This window comes from Candoia aspera, chromosome 4 (genome assembly GCF_035149785.1).
Source record: "Candoia aspera isolate rCanAsp1 chromosome 4, rCanAsp1.hap2, whole genome shotgun sequence".
Lineage (NCBI taxonomy): Eukaryota > Metazoa > Chordata > Lepidosauria > Squamata > Boidae > Candoia > Candoia aspera.
Genome location: NC_086156.1, coordinates 80,143,045 through 80,162,330, shown reverse-complemented (window position 1 = coordinate 80,162,330; position 19,286 = coordinate 80,143,045). Strand labels below are relative to the sequence as shown.

The following is a 19,286-nucleotide window of genomic DNA, read 5'->3' as shown; positions in this document are numbered from 1 at the left end:
GTATTTAAACAAGAGTCACCTGACATTCTCAAAATGTTGAACTCGGCCTGAATTCTGTGCTTAAATAGAGTCATGGAATACAGTACGCACTGCTCCAGTCATTCTATAAACTGGGCCTACAAAATTTAGGCCTAGTTTAACCCACCTGCTAATATAGGATCAAGACAATGTGCTGCCTGAAGTAGAGCCTAAACAAAATGTATTTTTGCTCCCTCCCCTCTGCACAGTTGTGACCCATATTTTTAAAAAAACTTCCTGCATAATTCAGACATCATGTCCTGCCTACATTTAGTACCCTGCATCCCATGTTGCTGCTCTAGGCAGACAGGTTCTCCTGTAACATAACAGGGCTGGTTCTGTCACTGTCCATCTATGGGTAGTCTACTAGAAACTCTGTTAACCTATTGTGCTTGCTGCCTGTCCTGACCTGCAATGCAAGGGAGATTGTAAAAAAAGTAGGGTACCATATAACCTATATGGCTATGTTCAGGTGTAGGGGCAACATCAAATGTGCTTCTGCCAGCCCTGCAGCACTCTTGCCTCCCAAACAGGGAAGGAAAGTTATGCCAAGCATGGTTTCTGGAATCCTTTCCAGGCCTTGGTTGTAGCAGGTACAGTATCTGCATTTTCTGTCATGTAACGAAGTAATGTGTTGCATCTGCAAGTGTTCCTGCTCTCCCTGCATCTTGAGTCGGTATCTGTAAATGCACGCATGGGGAAACAGGATGGGCTACACATTCCTTGCTCTGGGTTACATGACCAGGAGGGAAAGGGGCTTAATATATGTAATTTCTTTCCAACATTTTGTTGGATTGGGAAGAATAGCAATCAAGCATGTTGGCTGGGGAATTCTGGGAGTTGAAGTCCACATATCTAAAAGTTCCCAATGTTGAGAAACACTGGTCTAAACAACTGTGGTAACTACACTGGAGTTGACATGGAGTCAAATTGAATCCCCCCTTCCTGTTCTACTTCCAGTCCCCACTAAGGCTGTGGGATAGAGACAAAATGTAATGCAGAGAACCTCCTTTCCCTTGCACACACAAGAGCACTTCCAGAGCTGTCAGGCTGGGAGCAAGGATTCTCTGGCTTGGACAAGGAAGATTCCTGAACAAGTCAAATGACCTCCCCTTGGAGTGACTGACTGTGCCAGGGCAAAGGGCGAGAGCAGTGTTTCTCAAGTTCTTGGCAATCTTGGCATGCTGGCTGGGGAATTCTGGGAGTTGAAGTCCACACATTTTCAAGTTGGCAAGGTTGAGAAACACTGGGCTAGAGGCACAAGGAAATGTCATCCATATCTACCTACCTCAATTTCACTACCCTCACGTAGGTTGAAGGTGAGGTCCTGGTGAATGTCTGCCATGAACTTGGCGGAATATTCAGGGTACAGCTCCAGAACCTCGAAGAGTCCACGTAGACTGATGTATTGGAGGTCACAGTAGGTCAGTGCCTTGACATCCGCATTGGTCTTGATGACTTGGTCTTTACTGGGCAGGTCAGCACCAATGAGATCTCCTTTACCTACAAAAAGTCAAGGTTTGAGGTATGTATGAATGGGATGGGAGGCAGGGAGGCCATTCCTGCCCCTGCCTTTGTATACTCAAACTCTTTCCAAGTCACAAAATGAGTGGCTCACAGGTTATGCAAAGCCATCAAATAATTTGTTTGGTTTTCGCTTAGTGTTTTGGATGATCCTCTGTAATATGTAAATCACGGTTTATGACCTCATGTAATGTGGGAGCCTAGGCCACTGTTGCTAAGTCATTCCATAGTTGAGTAAACCACAGTTTGTCACAAAGTATGAAAGCAGACACTGTCTGGGCTTTGGAATGAGAATTTTGCATGTTGAGGATGGATTGTATTGTTCTTCTTTCTTTATTTCTGATTTTTCAAGGTTTTGGATTTTTATAATAATTATAATAACTATAAATTGCCCGTTTTCTTAGTTCCCACCTCTCCCTTCGATCACTATCAGGTTTACAGTACATTCAGCATTTACATTTAGTGGGAATTGTTTATTACAGTTTTATTTTTAAAAGAAAGAGAAAGGAAAAGAAACAGGAAAGAAAGAAAAAAAAGGAAACAAATTTTCCTTAGATAGCATTAGTCTTTTGTTCCACATAATAGATCCCCAAATCAGTGAAAACTTGGGTAGAATAATTTGACCCTCTCTTAGTATAGAGCAGACTTCCCTAAATCTGGCTCCTTCCCCAACCTGGTAATGCTGGCTAGAAATTTTGTGCATAGCCCTCAACACATCTAGGGACTGCTGGTGTTCAGAACCAATTCTGAATGTGACTTTAAGCTTCCAAATTTGCTAGGTGGTGACTAGGTCCACATATCATGCTAGCTATACTTTACTTAATTATGGTTATTGAATAAGCTCTAATAGGCTGGATTCACATATCCATCTCTGGTACTACTGCATACAGTATATGACCAACAAGCCACTCACGTTTGCTCTTTTGATTGACTTTTCTAAAACCATACAAATTTCCCAAGCCTTGTTCTGTCAGTTCCTGTACTTGTTAGAGAACATAAATGTCTGAAATGGATAACCTGCTCCCACTTGTTTTGCCAAACAGCACACCCATAGTTTAACCATTTGCTGTACTTCACTCCCTAGCAACCCAGCTCATCACACAGGTACTCATTCTGTAAGTCTTCTTCATGGCCATATTAATGTGCTTTCCTGCTGTCCTTGAATCAGGAGGAAAGTACATTGACATAAACTGTGCTGTCGACACAGCCAACATAGCCTACCCTAATCACACCGCGGCAACAAGCCAGGCAGTGTTGCTGCCTTCACACAATTTCATGCTGGATAGCTCCAGAGCAGTCTTTACTGTCCTCTCCAGCTGTCACCAGCTGGTGGGAAAAACAGCCACCAGTTGTGCCCTGAACATTGAGAGTTTAAGCCTTACTTTTTATTTTTTATTTATATGGGCTTCATTTTTGTTACTTACTGCATTCTTCTGACAGGACTATCAGTCTCCTTGTCTTTTTTGAGAGAGAGACCATACATCTGATTTTTTTTTCTCTTTACACTGGAATATCGAATTCCCAAGAGTTCTATAGTCCTGTCAGAGAAATGAGAGATTGCTATATTGATATCAAATCACATCCCCCCGCCCCCAAATCTGTCTGAGTGATCAGAAGAGCAGATTTGAAATATAGAGGAAAGGAGCCCAAATCAGAGAGCTCTCATGGCTATTTTGCCTGTGGATCTTCCTTTCTTTTCCCCTCCTGAGTCCATTTCTTCCATAAATCACTTTTGTTGGATAAAAAGCCTCCTCTCTCTGCCATCCCTGATCCCATGTTTACAGATGTCTGTCTCACTTTCCCTACCTTATGACCTCTGCAATGCATGCACACCCACAAACCTAACATCAGATGTAGCAATAGAAGAATTGCTGATTGACAGGTCTTTTGAATTCCAAGGAGTTCAATATTTCAGTGTAAAGTGAAAAAGATCAGGTGTCTGGATTCTCTTGCAATCAAAGCCAAAATAGCCATGGAGCTCAAAACTGGATGTGGAGAAAATGTTTAGGTCAACTGATCACTGGCCCTGACAGCATTACCTCCGGGTTTTTCCCCAAGGTGTCATAGATAGTCCACATGGGAGGTTTTGTATTAGATGAAGCAGGAAAACACCACTTCTAAACTGGAATAAAGAAAGACAGCTTTAAGCTGCCTCTGCAGTGGGCTTAGGATGAGATGGGGGCAATGTCATGAGGAAAATGCCCCTCAAAAATGTTTTGTAAAGTGTCTTTGTGTCACAATAAGCAGGAAGTGAGGATAAGCTCTAAATCAGGACTATTGTTTAGGACCCATTGGCCCCTGCCCCAGGGAATGTCACTCCTTGCCCAAATGGATGCTGCTTTGCCTCTTCTTCTTCCTGGGCCTTACCCAAAATGGCCAGCACAATGTTGTCCTTGAGGACTTCAAGGGATCCTGAGCAGACAAAGTAATTTGCTTGCAGGGCATCCCCCTGACGTAGTAAATACTCGCCAGGTGCGCAGAATGAGGTCTTGATGTGCAGGGATAAAGCACGGAGGCAGCCACGGCTGGCACTCTCAAACAATGGCAGCTGCAGGATGTCCTTGTTCAGGTGCATGGCAATATCAGCCCGTAATTCATCTGGGAAGTCATGCAGGAGCTACAGAGAAAAGGCAGGAAGGGTGCTTTTGGATGGAGTTTGGTGCCAATTGAGTTTACTGCTACACCAGTGTTTCTCAGCCTTGGTAACTTTGAGATGTGTGGACTTCAACTCCCAGAATTCCCCAGTCAGAGGACAAGGGAATTGTGGAAGTTGAAGTCCACACATCTTTAAGGTGCTAAGGTTGAGAAATCCTGCTCTAAGCAAAAGTAGAGCCCACTGTTGTATCTGTAACTTTGGCTTAAATCCTGAGATTTGGAAACTTCATTTCTAAGCTTTTTGTCTCCCACTTTCATTTTTTACCTCTGCTGTCTCCAAAACTAGGGCTTGGTTTGAATTATGCTTGTATCAAACCTTTTTAAAATGCTGAGGTTCAGGTAGTAATATTTGAAAAAAAGAAAGCTTTTCCATCATCCAGACAGGGTTTGTTTCAGAGTTACCATAATGCAAAGTGATAGTAGGGCCTGGGCACATTAAAGGAGGCTAAAGATTGATGTGCTGTTGTGCTAAGAATTTATCTTGCACAAGCCATATTAAAATGAATCAGAGATGCACAAGAGTAAGTAGTATCATTTCAATAGCAATCCTTTGTTTCCTAAGGATTTTTAAATTATGCTGCATTTTTTTTAAAAAAAACCCTTCCAATCCATCTAGGTAAGGCAAGTCCTATTATACTGGCTTGGTATTTGAGGCAGCAAAAGTTCCTCCTTCTTGCAAAGAAACAGGTCACAAATTCAGGCCTCTTGAATTCATGTTCTCCTCTTTAGCCATTAGACAATGTTCCCTCCCAATCTCCCTCTAGAAAATTCAGCGAATGAGTTGCCCCACCTCATTTGCATCAATGCCATTGTTGACGGACCACGTGGTCTGAAAGTACTCTAGCATACGCTGCTTGAGCTGCTGGGGCAGGCGGTGGACACGGATGAAGTCCTTGAGATCCTTCATGCGGGTATGATAGAGGGAGCGCCGTGAATACATGCGTTGTATGATGGCTGTCACATTGCCGAAGACCACGGCATGCATCAGAGCTGAGGCAGGGAGGAGAAAGAAGGATAAACATTTCTTTGGATCAGAGGAATGACCCTTCTAATCAGAGCCCTGTTTTCAACTGTCACAAGACCTGCTCCAAGAAAACCAGTCTGAAAACAGGGCATGAAAGGAATAGCCCTTCCTTATTTTTTTTCTCCGCTAAAATACGGAGTCATAGACAGTTTGGGATCACAGAGGCTTAATTTAGCCATTGAGATGTGTGGCTGTGATAGAACTTAACAGACCTTATCTTTCTGAATGTATTCTTTCCCCACAATTGCCCCTGTGTAGTTGGAATCATGGCTGGGAATTTTGGGAGTTGTAATCCCAATACATCCAGGTTGAGAAAGATGGTTTGAGATGCCAGTGCCAAATGTTACACTTTTCAGGGCATATGGAAAGGGATGTGCATCTACACCCGTGATGTACTTACCACCAATGAGCATGGTGCAGATGGAAAAGATTTTCTCAGCATCTGTGTTGGCGCAGACGTTGCCAAAGCCCACACTAGTCAGGCTGCTGAGGGTGAAGTACAGAGAGGCGATGTAGGCACTACGGATGGACGGTCCACCCACCGAGATGTTGATATAGGGAGCCTCGATCCGCTTGCCCAATTCATGGAGCCAGCCTGCTGAGCACAATGAGGGGTTAATCCCCTTGGGTGAACGAGGACTCAGAGAATGTATGGCTAGAGTCATTTTTAAAACTGAAGTATGTCTGTTTGGCTTTGTCTTAGCATAATTTTTAAATTTAGTCTGGTTTGTATCATCTAAGAAAGCTTCTGATGACATAGGACTAAGTTTACATATTCTGCTAAGTTCTGGTTCATTTTAACCATGGTTTGTTGAATTAGCCACAATAGCTGGCTTTACATATACCAAGCCATGGTTCATTTAATCATGGTTTGTTAGCAAAGTCACAATTGATTGCATTCATACAACATGACAAGCCAAAGAAACCATATTACAGATAAGGTCAACATATGAACACAGCCAGAAGTTATATAAGGCTAAGCTAAATGTAATAGGGCACCTAGAATTTGAGATGCCCATGGGAGGAAAGTCTCAGAAGTCTGCCCTAAACAATTTTCATGTCAGAGCAGAGTAGCAAGTCAAATGCTAGATCATCAATCAATCTTCTTTTTAATTCTATACTTCAACTGAGCTTGTGTTATTCACATATGTCAAGTGATCAGTGTCATTCACATGAACAAAAGGGCAGGGCTTATATCATGATAATGAATCTGGAATCTGGCAGATTTTGACACACACATGGCCTGCAAAGTCCCATGCTACCCAGCATACAGTAAAACTTTGATTCTCCAGACCACCATTCAAAGACTGTATCATCTTTTTTGCACCGATGTGCCTATTTGATTACTAGGGCAAATGGTGAGACATAAATGACGGGAAGGGTCTTCACATGCTGTCCCTGTATCTATTTCTCATCTGATCTATTGCTAGTTACAATAGTTACAAACAAGCTATTGCTAGTCTCTGGATTTAGGAGAGAAAGGACACTTCCTATTTCTCTCTCCCTCCCTTATGCTTTTCAAGATCTAGTTTTTTAAAACTGAGGTTTTTTATTTTCATGTACTGTATGTCTTAATAAATCTAGCTTTTACTTCAAACACAGTGACTGTCCATTGAGATAATGAGTTAGGGTTTTTTTAATGGGATGTTCTGCTACTGATTTACTCAGTATTCTTTCAGCACTCTGCTTAAGTTCCGAAGCATGTCCTGTAACAAGAGCTTCTGCTGAATTTGAATCTACAACTTTCAGGTCTAACGGGCATTTTGCCCCCAAATGGTCTGTTAAATTAAGGTTTTACTATATATGTGTTTATATGTGTATTCTTTGACACGACTGGACTTTACATCAAGGGAAACCTTTACCTATGTGTATTCTTAACAAGCTCTGAACTTTTGCTTAGAAGTTGCATCCCTATTCACAGGATTCTATGTGCGAGCATGAAGTGTTGGTGTTGTTACTGGCACTAGCCATTCTTATGCTCCAAAGTTGCTTTTCTCTACATTAAATCAAATGATGTTTAATAGTTGTGTCACTAGGTTGTCATAGTTTGGCACAATCTTGGCAAAGGTGATTCCATTGTCCTAAAAAAGTTGAATTCCTCTTCGACCTCAGTCTCATTTAGACTCTATCTTTCCAGAATACATAAGATCCTGGCCGTGAATTCTGAGAAGAGATGCATCTGCCTGTTTGGTGCAATGCACCCAGGATTTCTATGACAAGGGCTTCCCAATCATACCCTAAGCTCACCAATGTCCCAGGTCACAGGGTTGTTGCTCTCCTGCCGGCCGATGACATACCAGATGCAAGCCATCCAGTGAGCCAGCAGGGCAAACATGGACATGAGTAAGGTCAGGACCATGGCACTGTACTGAGAATAGCGGTCCAGTTTCTGGAGCAAGCGGAGCAAGCGCAGGAGACGGACAGTCTTCAACAGGTGTACCAGGTATGTCTGGGAAAGGTGGGAAGAGAAAAACAGATCAATATCAAAGAGACTAGAGCATTCAGCCACTGTGATGCAGGGCACAGCATAGTGGACAAGGAGTGGGGAGACCAAGGTTCCAAACTCCATTTGGCCACAAAGCTCCAGAAGTGATCATAGGTCAATAACTGCAAAGTTCATGCATAACACTAAGCATAATGTGATTGGTTTGATTTTGGGTTGGTCTGTAAACTCAGAGACTATATTTTTAAACTATGATTTATTGCTTGTCCAAGAAATCATGGACTTGTGTGAATCCAGACTCTATTTTTTACAGTTTCCAACCAATTTCATTCTGCGGCGTGTCCAAGCTCTTCTGGGGGAGGGGAGGGGTGGAACGATGAGTACATTTCTGGACCATGGCCCTCAGAACTCTCCCTAGTGATGCAGCACAAATGGCACCGCTGGACTAAAGCCAGTTCACTGTCATCTAAAAGACAAGATGAAGCTGGCAAGCTTTGATTGGAAAGTAAGATACTAGAAATTACTGACTCCCATTTGCTCTGTGTGTTGTCAAGAAAGATATAATCACTAGCAACCTCATTAGCCAAGAGGCTGTACCAAAGGCTTCAAGTGCTGGGTCCTGATGGCATGACATATCCCATCAACCCCACCTAATGAGACCCCCAGAGGGTTGAAAGGCAAAAAAAAGGTGAAAGAAAGAAAGAAAGAAAGAAAAGAAAGAAAAAGAAAGAAAGAAAGAAAGAAAGAAAGGCGTTATCTGCAGAGAAGAAGCTAGGTGAGATGTGGGGCTTGCCGCGAGAAAAGAGAGTCTAAATGGAGTTCAGTTAGAATCTTTACAGTGTCCGGAGCTGCTCTCATATTCAGCTAGAGACATCTTGACATTTCATTGTTGAATTTCAAAATGCTCAACTTCTCTGATTTTTTCAGAGCTTTGAGTAACATAAAAAACTTAGGCTGAAATCATGTTGTATACACATCGTTAAAGAAGAGAAGACCAGTTTTACACTACTTTGCTGACTGGTTCTTGTGTAGTATAAAAAGCATTCTAATGGGTTCTTTGATATGTGCACAGAACTTACTATATTTCACTGAAAGAGAAACAAGTGAATTAAGATGATAGCATAAAATAAACAAATAGTGATTTATTCTCCTGGGCACCAATTATTCTGTAACCCAAACAGCCACACTTGTGAATAAGAGGGAAATGTGAACAGTTCAGAGGAATCCCAAACTATGCATTAGTATGAACTAATACAAGTTAATACTAGGAGAAAAATATTGAACTAAAAGATGACTAGTTTAGTGGGCATGCAACAATAACTGTCTCTTAACAAAATAAAATGGGTCAGCAGGAAGAATGAAATTTTCTGAAAAAGGACAAGGAATTCCAAATTCCAACAGGGCAGCATTCAGTATACATCCCATTCCTTATCCCTTGAATCTCATTTCAAGAATCATGTTTACATCTTGTGACCAATTAAGTACTACATGGGCTTCTGTATAAGCACAGATGCTGTGATCAAAGTACAGTATGTCCAATTCTTGTTCAGACATTTGACTACAAAGTGCTGAATTGTAAAGACGCTTCAGCCCCAACATCTCCCCTGTAAGCAAAATAGGCAAAAGTGGAACAGGCCTTTAGGAAAAGCAGGTATTGGAAAAGAGAGAGGTGGCTGGGGCTGCAACATTCATTACTGTTGCATGGTTAAAATCTAAGTTGGAGATCTGGGATTTTGCAATAGCTGGTAATTACTGTTTCTTTTCTGTCGCAGTATTTATAACCTGCCCCAAACCCAAAGGACTCAGGGCAGCATATAATATCAGATGAAAGGAGAAGGAAAAGAAATCCAAATCCATACCAAAACCAAAAAATAATTACAAAAAAACAAGGATAAAGTCCCCATCAAAACCCAAGATAGGCATCTACAGGCAGCTGTGACTGAAGGCAAATTGGAATAAACATTCCTGGGGGACAGTATTCCATAACGTTGGGGGCTATTTCAGAGAAGGCCACCAACTTCCTTAGGCCCTACAGACCGCACAAGGTGAGGAGACTTTGCGCAAGCCCTCTCTGCATTGTGGGTGGCTGGGCAAATTCAATTCTGGCAAGACGTTGAGAGGTTTAGGTCATTTTTGCCCACCCATGCGCACTGCTGCTGAGAAAAACAGGCTTTACTTTGGCCTTCATGGCAATAGACTTTCCAGCTACTTCTAGCAAAGTAGCTGACTTATAAAGCAAAAGCACCTGCTCCAGAACCTCACTTCTACAAATACTAGCTACATTCCTTAAATCTGAGTTTTTAAATCTGGAATTTGCTGCCACATAAATTAATGATGAACTGATTTTTCAATTTGAGTTCTGACATAGCCAAATTATCATATCAAAAGGGATGTGTTGGTAGGTTCAGGGGGACACCAAGATTTTCTGAATAACATTTTTTTAAAAGGGGCATGAAACCTATTGTGGAAGGAGGGAACCAAAACCTGTCTTACCCAGTGAGGAGACAGTATGTTCAATGAGCATGAAATGCAGCTGGCTGAATGATGAAGGGGAAGGATGAGTGGAATGGAATACACTAAAATAAAAACACAAATGGCTGGCTGGCTAAAAGAAAGCCGGAGTAGGAGCAGCTGCACATCAAATTATCCCTGTTGTAAGAGCTAATAATGTGATCTACTCTTCAAGAGTATGGCAGTTAATGTCTGTAAGTGTAGTATAAATGCACTGTGTTTATTACTGTTGAAGCCTTGAGCATGTTCAATTGACTTTTTACTCATGACTTTCTAGATACTGTTCCTCCCTCCCTTATATATTCAGGATAGCAGGGAAGATATCACCATTTACCATTTGATTGACAGATTGATTGATTGATTGTATTTTTATATCACCCATCTCAAAATGACTCTGGGCGGTTTACAAAAGATTTAAAACAGTAACAGTTGAATATCAATTAAAAATACCTTATAAGAATATAAATCTACAAATATAATAAAAACTATAAAATATAAAATATAATATATAATACATAATCCCAAGATGGCGAAATTGCAGTCTTGTTAAAATTTCCTGAGGCCGCATCAGGCCGCCAGCCACCCCCATGACGAACTATCCCCCCTCCCACCCCAAGCGAGGTGGCACAGCCATGTCTTGAGGCCCTTATGGAAGGCCAGGAGAGTGGGGGCTTGCCTTATCTCTGGGGATAGCTTATTCCAAAGGGCAGGAGCTATGGCAGGGAAGGCCCTCCTCCTGGACCCTGCCAATCAACAATCTCTCATGGACAGGGTCTGTAACATGCCCTCTCTGCCAATTTCCTTGGCAACTTATCATGTGTGGGCCACTTTACAGAAATAACCTCTTTGAACTTGGAGAATTATGAAGCATCTGCTGGTGATCATGTGGCTTAGAAGCTGGTGCTTCTGAATGAGCTTCTCTTTCTGCAACATCACTATTTGGCAATCCGAGCAGCAAGAGCTGGGGCCTTTCTTACGGAGTGTTTTTATGCATTGCCAGGAGCTGATGTAAAGAATCACTCACCACTGGAACGTTGAAGGCATAGAGGAGGTCAAAGGGCAAGGCTGCAATTAAGTCCACGAAGAACCATGTCGCCACATAGTGGAGGCAAATAGATCGGGTATTATAAACCACTTGGCCTGACTCACTAACATATGTGGTCCGAAAGTTCAAAATAATATCTGTGAAAAAAGAAGAGGGGGCACATTTATACATTTATCAATATCAGTGCTCCATGACTACATGTTACACAAGAAGAAGCATTTGATACGCAGAGTAGGGCTGTACAGGACTGTGCAGGATTCAATACCACAAAGTGCTTTGGGGATAACTGTACTGGCCCATGGAAGTCACAGACACACAGGTAAGTCTTATATTTTTACTAAAAAGGTTTTCAAACAGAGCTGTAATGGCAAAAAGCTTTGAACAAACAATCGTGGTCCCTTATGCCCAAAATACCCAGCCCACAAAAACTCAACCAGCTTAAATTAGAGGCAAGAGAGAGTTCAATTTGTCAACAAGGCACAAATGAGGGTCAAACAAACATAGTATGAGGGTCCAGGGTCACCACTTGAGAAGGCAGGCTAAGGAGTTGAGGAACTTGGTAGTGAGGTGAATGGAGAGTTGTCGCCAACAGATCTGTGAGGCGTGTGGCTCCTCTTATATAGGGGCGGTGTGACCCAGATTTGTTCCTTTGGTGGGGTGGGGTTCTTTCTGGCCAATAGTCTTGCTGACCACCTTTGTTCAGCCCTCCTCTCTTCACGGCAGGCCTTTGCATTGGGGGGAGGTATTAGTTCCACCTCTTCTTCTGAGGCCAGTGATAGCTGCCTATCCTGGTTGCTAGGCAAAGCTGCTTTCCCTGCCTGTAACTCTTCCAGCTGAATCCCCTCAGGCTGACGACCCTCTTGTAACTCCTCTTCATCTTCCAAGTCTCAGCTGGCCATGACAGTAGCTCTTTAAAGCAGTTGCATCTTTGTCCAGGATCACATGGCTGCTCTACCATATTGCCCAACTTGCCCTAGGAAACTCATAAGCAGTGGAAGTCGGAGTTTGCTCTTCAGTTTCTAGGAATCACAGCTACGCTACCTCTGGAATATTAGAGTTCCATTCTTAGCATATTGACATTTGTTTCAAATCTGTTTAATTCTGTATCAGTCCCCCTAATTGGGTAATACTGAAAACACGGAGAACTGTAAAAGTCCTAAGATTGTCTAATAGAGGAGTCTCGCTAAGTCCTACTCTCAGTATTTGATGGGGGAAATCCTGACTGTTTGGGGTAATACTTGAAAGCATTATTCAATGGTCAAATACATTATATTCCATTAGAATGTAGGCATAGGGCCAGTGCAAGGCCATACTAAATGAATAGCTGAACAGTTAACATTTGAAAATAACCATTGTTGTTCTAATCAGAGGACACTGCATGATTTAATGACCTAACTATTGTTATTAAGAAGGTAACAATTATCCAATCATGTTTCTTGTTTAAGTTTGTTTTTCTGTTATATTTTATCCTGAATTACTGCTTTAGGGCAGGTGGCAGGTGGTCAAAAAGTATGGCCCTGGGTCAAAATGAAGCCCCCCAGTATCCCCTTTGTGGCTGAAAAAAACAATCTGCTGCAGGCCAAAAATGTGGGGCCCTTTTTTTTCCGTTCCTGGCGTTCGATGGCTTTAAGAGGCGTAAGGCATCCACTAGAACCTTTAAAACCTCTGCATCCACCTTTCCAAAAGAGGCTCTGGCCCCGCCCACTTTTGGAAAGCAGCCCTTGACATGCCTCAGAAAGCTTGGTGTGACCCTCTGCTAGGAGCTGACTGTTCCTTGTTCTAGAACAGTGTTTCTCAACCTCAGCAACATTAAGACTTCAATTCCTAGAGTTCCCCCAGCCAGCTGAGGTCGAGAAACGCTGTTCTCGAAATAAAGAATACAACATGATCTGATCTCTGTTATAGGAACATTGGTGCTCATTTTGCATGTCTGCTCAGGGGGTACCCTTTTCATTCCGTTGTAGAGATCTGGTTGACTCCCCCCAGCTCAGTCCTAAGCCCTTACCCACAATGAAAAGCATCTCCACCACAATGTCACTGACGATGGTGCTGCGGGCAGCCGTCAAGCTATCCTCAGCATCAGTGAAGCAGACGTTGTAGGGAACAGTTACTGCCACATAGAAAGTAGCCAGGAGGATGAGCCAGTCCCACAGGGCTTTGAAGATGCTGTAGTGAAGGAGGATGAAGCGCGACTTCTGTACATAGGCCATTTTGTACTCTGGCACTGAGGGCTTGTTTTCAAAGACATCCTGAAGAGCACAAGAAAGGAAATGCAATTTCAGCTCCCAACATTGTCATCGTAAGCTCCTTAGAAGCCCCTGGGGGTCCCGCACTAGGCTGAAATTAGCAGCTTTTGCAGGGCAGACATCTCTCCTAACCCTGCTGAAAAATAGCCTCTGGGAATGGCAGTGTGCAATGATGTCATTCCCAGGAGTGGCTGGGGCCAGTTCTGCTGGGTAAGGGTTTGTGCGTGAGAGAGAGAAGAAGAGAGAAGAGGAGCAGCAGAAGGGCAGGGTGGAAAGCAGCTATTTGTATATAAAAGAAAATAACTTGTAGAATGAGGGTACCAAGTCTTCAGCCTTAGCATTCCTAGACATAGTTCTTGGAAGGCTTGGGAGCAGCAGCCAGAGTCCCTGCAGAAGTTGTACCAAATTGTAATTTCTAATGTATGAGAAAGCCAAAATGATGTAGTGCATAGAGTATAATCTTATTAATTGTCTTTTGCTGATTTTAGTTTAACATAATTTAAAAGAATCAAGTTTAATTTTTGTCTTAGATCTGTCCATTTCTTTGTCTTTCCCTCATCTTTTTGTCACTATCATGCTACTCAGAGGAAAAGATATGGCTTTCACCATGGAAAGCATTACACACTTCATGTTAGAATGATGCTTCCCCAAAGTCTCTGAATTCTTAATCTTTTATAGCAGCATGACTTTATTTGTAAGTTAATAGGGTTTACAATTAATAGAGCAATGAAGGTGGACATTCACGATTCATATTATTAATTCATATATAATAAGTTCCTCTTATGTTTCAGCAAAAGCTGTTGAAGTAACAAACAGGAAAATTAGGTATGTGCACAAAACAGAAAATGGAATTATGATGGAACAAAACTTGAAACTACTAAAATGTTCTGTGCTTCATCAGAACAAAATTTAAAACATTTTGAGCACTTGACATCAGTCCCTTGTTCCCTGGTTTTTCATTCTACAGCCAAAAGAATAAGTGGGGTAACAGTCCATGCTGAGTGCTACCAACCAACCAGTTTGCTGAAAGATTGGCAAAAGACACTATTAGAAAAAGAAAACAGAATAAAAATCCTAGGCACCTCTAACTGAAAGAACTCTTCATTCTTATTCTGAATTGCTAGATCTAACATGTAGGAAAAGAGCTAATTTTTTCATATTTTTCTATTGGGAAGTAGTTGGCACCTCCCATCACAGCCAAGGAGGAGGCAAAACGCAGTCAAAATAAGCACTGAGATACATATTTTTGAAAAGTTACTACACTGACTTGTTGAATGTAGGTTAGTACAGTATATGCACTCTGTACCTGCTCCTGTGTTCTGTTGATGTAGTGTTTTCAGAAAGATTTTGAAAGTGAAGACTCATTTCATTTATTAAAAACATCCTGAAGCTAGACATCAGCAGGGCACAAAAGCATGCACAGAGTGCACATACAACCTCAGCAAAACAACTCAAACCAACATTTTACTGACAATCTGAATATTCTGAGCACTGCCAATACTTACGTTTGAAGCACAGCAGTTCTCACACAGGCAAACAACTTTGCATTTACCTGCTTTCTTCTATAGGCAAATATTCTTACAATATGTACTGTATATTTGCAAGTACATGCAAATACACTACTGTAAAGTCCAACTTCCCCATAGCAATTAGGAAAAAAAATCTGTCTTTTACTTTTCAGGCAAATGGGCAATAGCGTGGAACAATAAGAGCAGTCCTCTCTTCTGTGGTCTGCTGGCCAGAGCATTCCTGCTGTGCTGTATGTGGTGTCTAAGATGTGTAGTCTCAGAGCCAGCACACTCTTTCTGATCTAGCTGAATTAATAAGTAAGCCAAGCAACAGCAACATTGGACATGTGTGAAAGCAGAGATGGTAGTGGCTGAATTCTACTGCAACTTAGGTGGTACAGGGACTAATAGAAAGACATCTAGGTGAGCCACATGGGGTCTTTATCCAGTGTGAGCATGGTTTAAATGCTCCTGGAAGGACTGGTAGAGAGACACCTAGGCAAACCACATGAGGCCTCCTCCCTCTAGTACACATCCCTCAGATGACGTGAGCAATTGCTCAGATAAGCCAACTACTGGCTGTGAGTTTAACACAAGTCAATGTGTGTCTGTCAGTGCTTTGGAGGTAGAAGAAAAAGACTGGCTCTCAGAAGTAGGTCAGGAAAGCCCAGCAATGGGAAGTTCACATTAAGGAAGACAAGTTGCTCTACCAACTCAACATTCAAGTATGAATGATGGGATGTCACCATATTGCCTGCCCTGAAGAACACTTTCTGTCTTGGATTATTGACTGGGAAACAAGAGATGTACCATGTGTCAAACTGTTGCCAAGTTTCTCTAGACTTTGGTATTGGCTGAACAAAACAGGAATGGGTCCATCGTCTTGCTTTCCTTGGTTCATTTAGGTAGGACAGGACAGTTTATAGCCCCTAGGCTTAAGGAGACACACATGCATGTACCTTGCTGAGTCATCTATGGCCACTTGCTGCTCAAGCAGCCACATGACCAGATCATAGGGTCATCCTGAGGGAGAAGGTGTTAGGCAGATGGAGTGCAACCTGTCTGGTCTAGCATCTTCCACCACTTCACCTTCTGTTGAAATACTCAGCAGTCCAGCCCTGAATTAGCCATTTTACAAAATAACCACAGGCTTAGGGCACCTAGGGAAGGGGGCATCACAGAGTATTTTCCCCTGGCTACCATGCCCTTAACTCTTCTACTGCCACACTTGACTTTAGTCAAAGTTTTTATAATTGTCCTTATCTGCCATGGTCAACTTTAATCTGCATTGCTAAAAAAAATGTTTTCTTTGGCATGGTGAGTGACTAAAGTTTAAAAGTTTGGTTTGAAGGTGTTGTCAGATATCACATTTGTTTCTGTCTCATGGCGTAAAGAGCCCCTTCTGCCAAGAATCACCATTGTTGGGGTGTGCTTAGGGCATCAGTTGGCCTTAGTCTGGCCCTACAGCATTCGTATAAGCACTTGTCTATAAGGCTGCTTGGTGGCACTCTTCGTGCCTGTTAGTAAGACTTTGGGGGTAGAGCCTCCCAAACCAAGGTTCTTCTGATAATCAGGTGCACTTTATAGACAACATTGCTAAATCTGATAAACAAAACAAGTGTCAAAAATTTGTTTTGAGAATGGAACAAAATACACTGCACTCAGTTGTTTTGTTTCAAGAACAAGACATTCAAAACAGTTCAAACATCATGTTTTACACATCCCCACTAAAAATAATGAGTCAGAATCCATTTCAAATCAGCTCTCTTTAACTCACTTTGCAATCAACTGAACAAGTTACACTGAATTCTAGAGGAATTAAGAAAGGAATTTAAGATCCAGCCCCTCAGTTTAAGCATTATTGTCAATGAGTCTGAATTTTTCTACAGGCTTGGAATATTGATATTAATATAAATGCATAAGCTTCCTTAATAGTGGCCCAGCATGCCAACTTCCTCTGTTGTTTGGGGAAATCACAGGTGAGTGGGTCAGAATATTTAGAACGTAGTTGGAGACACCTTTAAATAGAAAGGGCCATTTATAGGAAATGCAATATATTTGCCCATACTTAGCTGGAAAGAGTGGGGGGGGGTGACTGCAAAAAAGGAGCAAAAGACTAAAAATAGGTTGACAAAGAATGTTTTACCAATTGAAGCAAATATGACAGACTCGACCATAGTTTCAACTGGGAAACTGTGAGCATCCTAAACCAAGCCAAATCCAAAAATGCCAGAGAATTCCTGGAAGCCTGGCACTCAGACAAAGCAGCCATCAACAGACACATAGAGGTAAACAACATTTACATACCATTCAAAAGAGACAATAGAAACACCAAAAGAACAGTAAACTCCCTTGCCAGCAATCAACACCCAGATATGCAAAAATCAACACTAGGATTAACACCAGATGAACCATCAAACAGCACAATGCACCCTAATCAAGGAACTATTAACTCAGGCAATCAACCAAGCAGCAAACAACAGCCCAATCAAAGAACTCCCAAGGAGAGAACAACACCCCCACCCAACAACACAAGCAGGGCAAGCCACAGTATATAAACTGAGAGCAAGGCCCACTCCCTCTTTGCACTGAAGATGTTGCCTAGTCTGGCAATGAAATGTCTCCAAGAAAACAACAAGGCTCAGAGAGCACCAAGGACCCCAAAGAATGTTTTGCTCTGGAAGTCTAAACCCTCTAGGTATATTTAGCTGCTTCCTCTCTAGGGAATTTGATGGAGGCAGTATATTTTTTTACAAGCAAGGAGAGGTATATTATCTATCTGTTCATTGTTCAGCTTGTATATATGTAAATAAAGTCAAATATTATAAACTGCCTTAGGCCACCAGAGAGCTCTCTTCTTAGCAAAGGAATCAAGGAAATGATTCCTTTTGAGACTTGAGAGCAATCTGGAAAATTTAAATATTTTTAACTGCATACATGATATTTTTTTCTCACATACTCTTTGTCCCTTCTATCTGTTTCTCTTACTGCCTCAGTTCTCTTGCAATAAATCTTTAAAGAAGGAAAAAGAAAATGCTGTTGGCTGTATGAATTTGAAATATTACAGTTGAGGGTTGTGTGAAAGGAGAAAGGTCCCCTGTGCAAGCACCATGTCATGCCTGACCCTTTGGGGGGGATGCTGCTTTTGTGATGTTTTCTTGGCAAACTATAGAGTGGGGTGGTTTGCCATTGCCTTCCCCAGTCATCATCTTCCCCAGCAAGCTGGGTACTCATTTTACCGACCTCGGAAGGATGGAGGGCTGAGTCGACCTGAGCCGGCTACCCAAGAATCCAGCTTCCACTGGGTTACTACAACTCATTAAGGTCCACTTACTGGCCATCAATGATCTATGGATAAGAAAGAAAACAAGGGGGGGGGGGAGGAAGGAAGATGGAAATGCCGCAAGGCGTTCAGCTCCTCTTTTTTGTGTAGCTGCCAATCATCTTGCATTACGACAAGCATCTCAAATATGTCTCATTTCTGAAAATCAAGGAAACAGGATGTTGTCCCCCTATTCTTTCTACTGCCATTACAATACTTTTGGGGCTACTTTTCTCCTAAAAACTCTCTTCCCAAACTCTTCAGCATGTGCACACATATGCACACGTTCCTCCCCCCCCCCCCCCCCCCCCCGTGGATGAGGATCAGGGCATTCCCTGCCCCAAAGCAGAGGTTGGCCACCATTATCAGCTTAGTGTAAGTCTCTAGCTTTTCTCATGGCAGGGAATACCCAGCTTGTAGCTGGAATAGATAGCCTGCATGCACAGCTGCTTATGCAGTTCTTCAACTAACTCTCCTCCCTCCCAACAGCCAACCACTGCACTTCCCTCAAATAGCCCAAAGCCTTTTAATCTGCCCTGGTCTTAGATCATGGGGGACCAGATGCCAAGGAAGCAGGAGAAGGGAAAAGCAAAAATCTGGGTTGTCAGTAGGGGACACTTGTCATGAGTAAGGATGGCGAGCAGGGGGCTCCCATCCAGACTGTCAAGCGCATGCGTAGCACTGAGGAATTGGTCAGCCATTCAGAGAGACACAGATCGGGACCGCCTTAACCTTTGGGGTTAAGTACTAGCAATAAACATTAGAGACCAGTTCCTTGTCTCAGCGTGTTTCCTGGCTGTTAGGACAACACTCATGCACATGGTGGTTTTCTAGCAGCTACCAGAACCCACCCCAGAACATTCAGATATATCCGGATGCACACCAATTCCACTGCCAGACAGCATGTCCATCTCTCAATGCAGTTTAGGAACAAGCAAGACCTTGTCAGTCCTGCAGAACAAGCTCCACTCGAAACAAGAGCTGCAGAAA

General features: G+C 42.4%; 1 protein-coding gene across 1 annotated transcript in view; it reads right to left on the bottom strand.

Moving 5' to 3' along the window:
• The window catches only part of KCNH4 (potassium voltage-gated channel subfamily H member 4), a 56,824-nt gene that overhangs the window by 14,466 nt on the left and 23,072 nt on the right, over nt 1-19,286 (bottom strand). The window contains exons 5-11 of the mRNA XM_063302000.1: nt 13,226-13,469; nt 11,200-11,357; nt 7,469-7,670; nt 5,622-5,816; nt 4,988-5,187; nt 3,910-4,159; nt 1,307-1,521 (exon numbers count right to left, since the gene is read on the bottom strand). Coding sequence (XP_063158070.1) covers nt 1,307-1,521; nt 3,910-4,159; nt 4,988-5,187; nt 5,622-5,816; nt 7,469-7,670; nt 11,200-11,357; nt 13,226-13,469 — 1,464 coding nt within the window. The remainder of the gene's footprint in view (nt 1-1,306; nt 1,522-3,909; nt 4,160-4,987; nt 5,188-5,621; nt 5,817-7,468; nt 7,671-11,199; nt 11,358-13,225; nt 13,470-19,286) is intronic.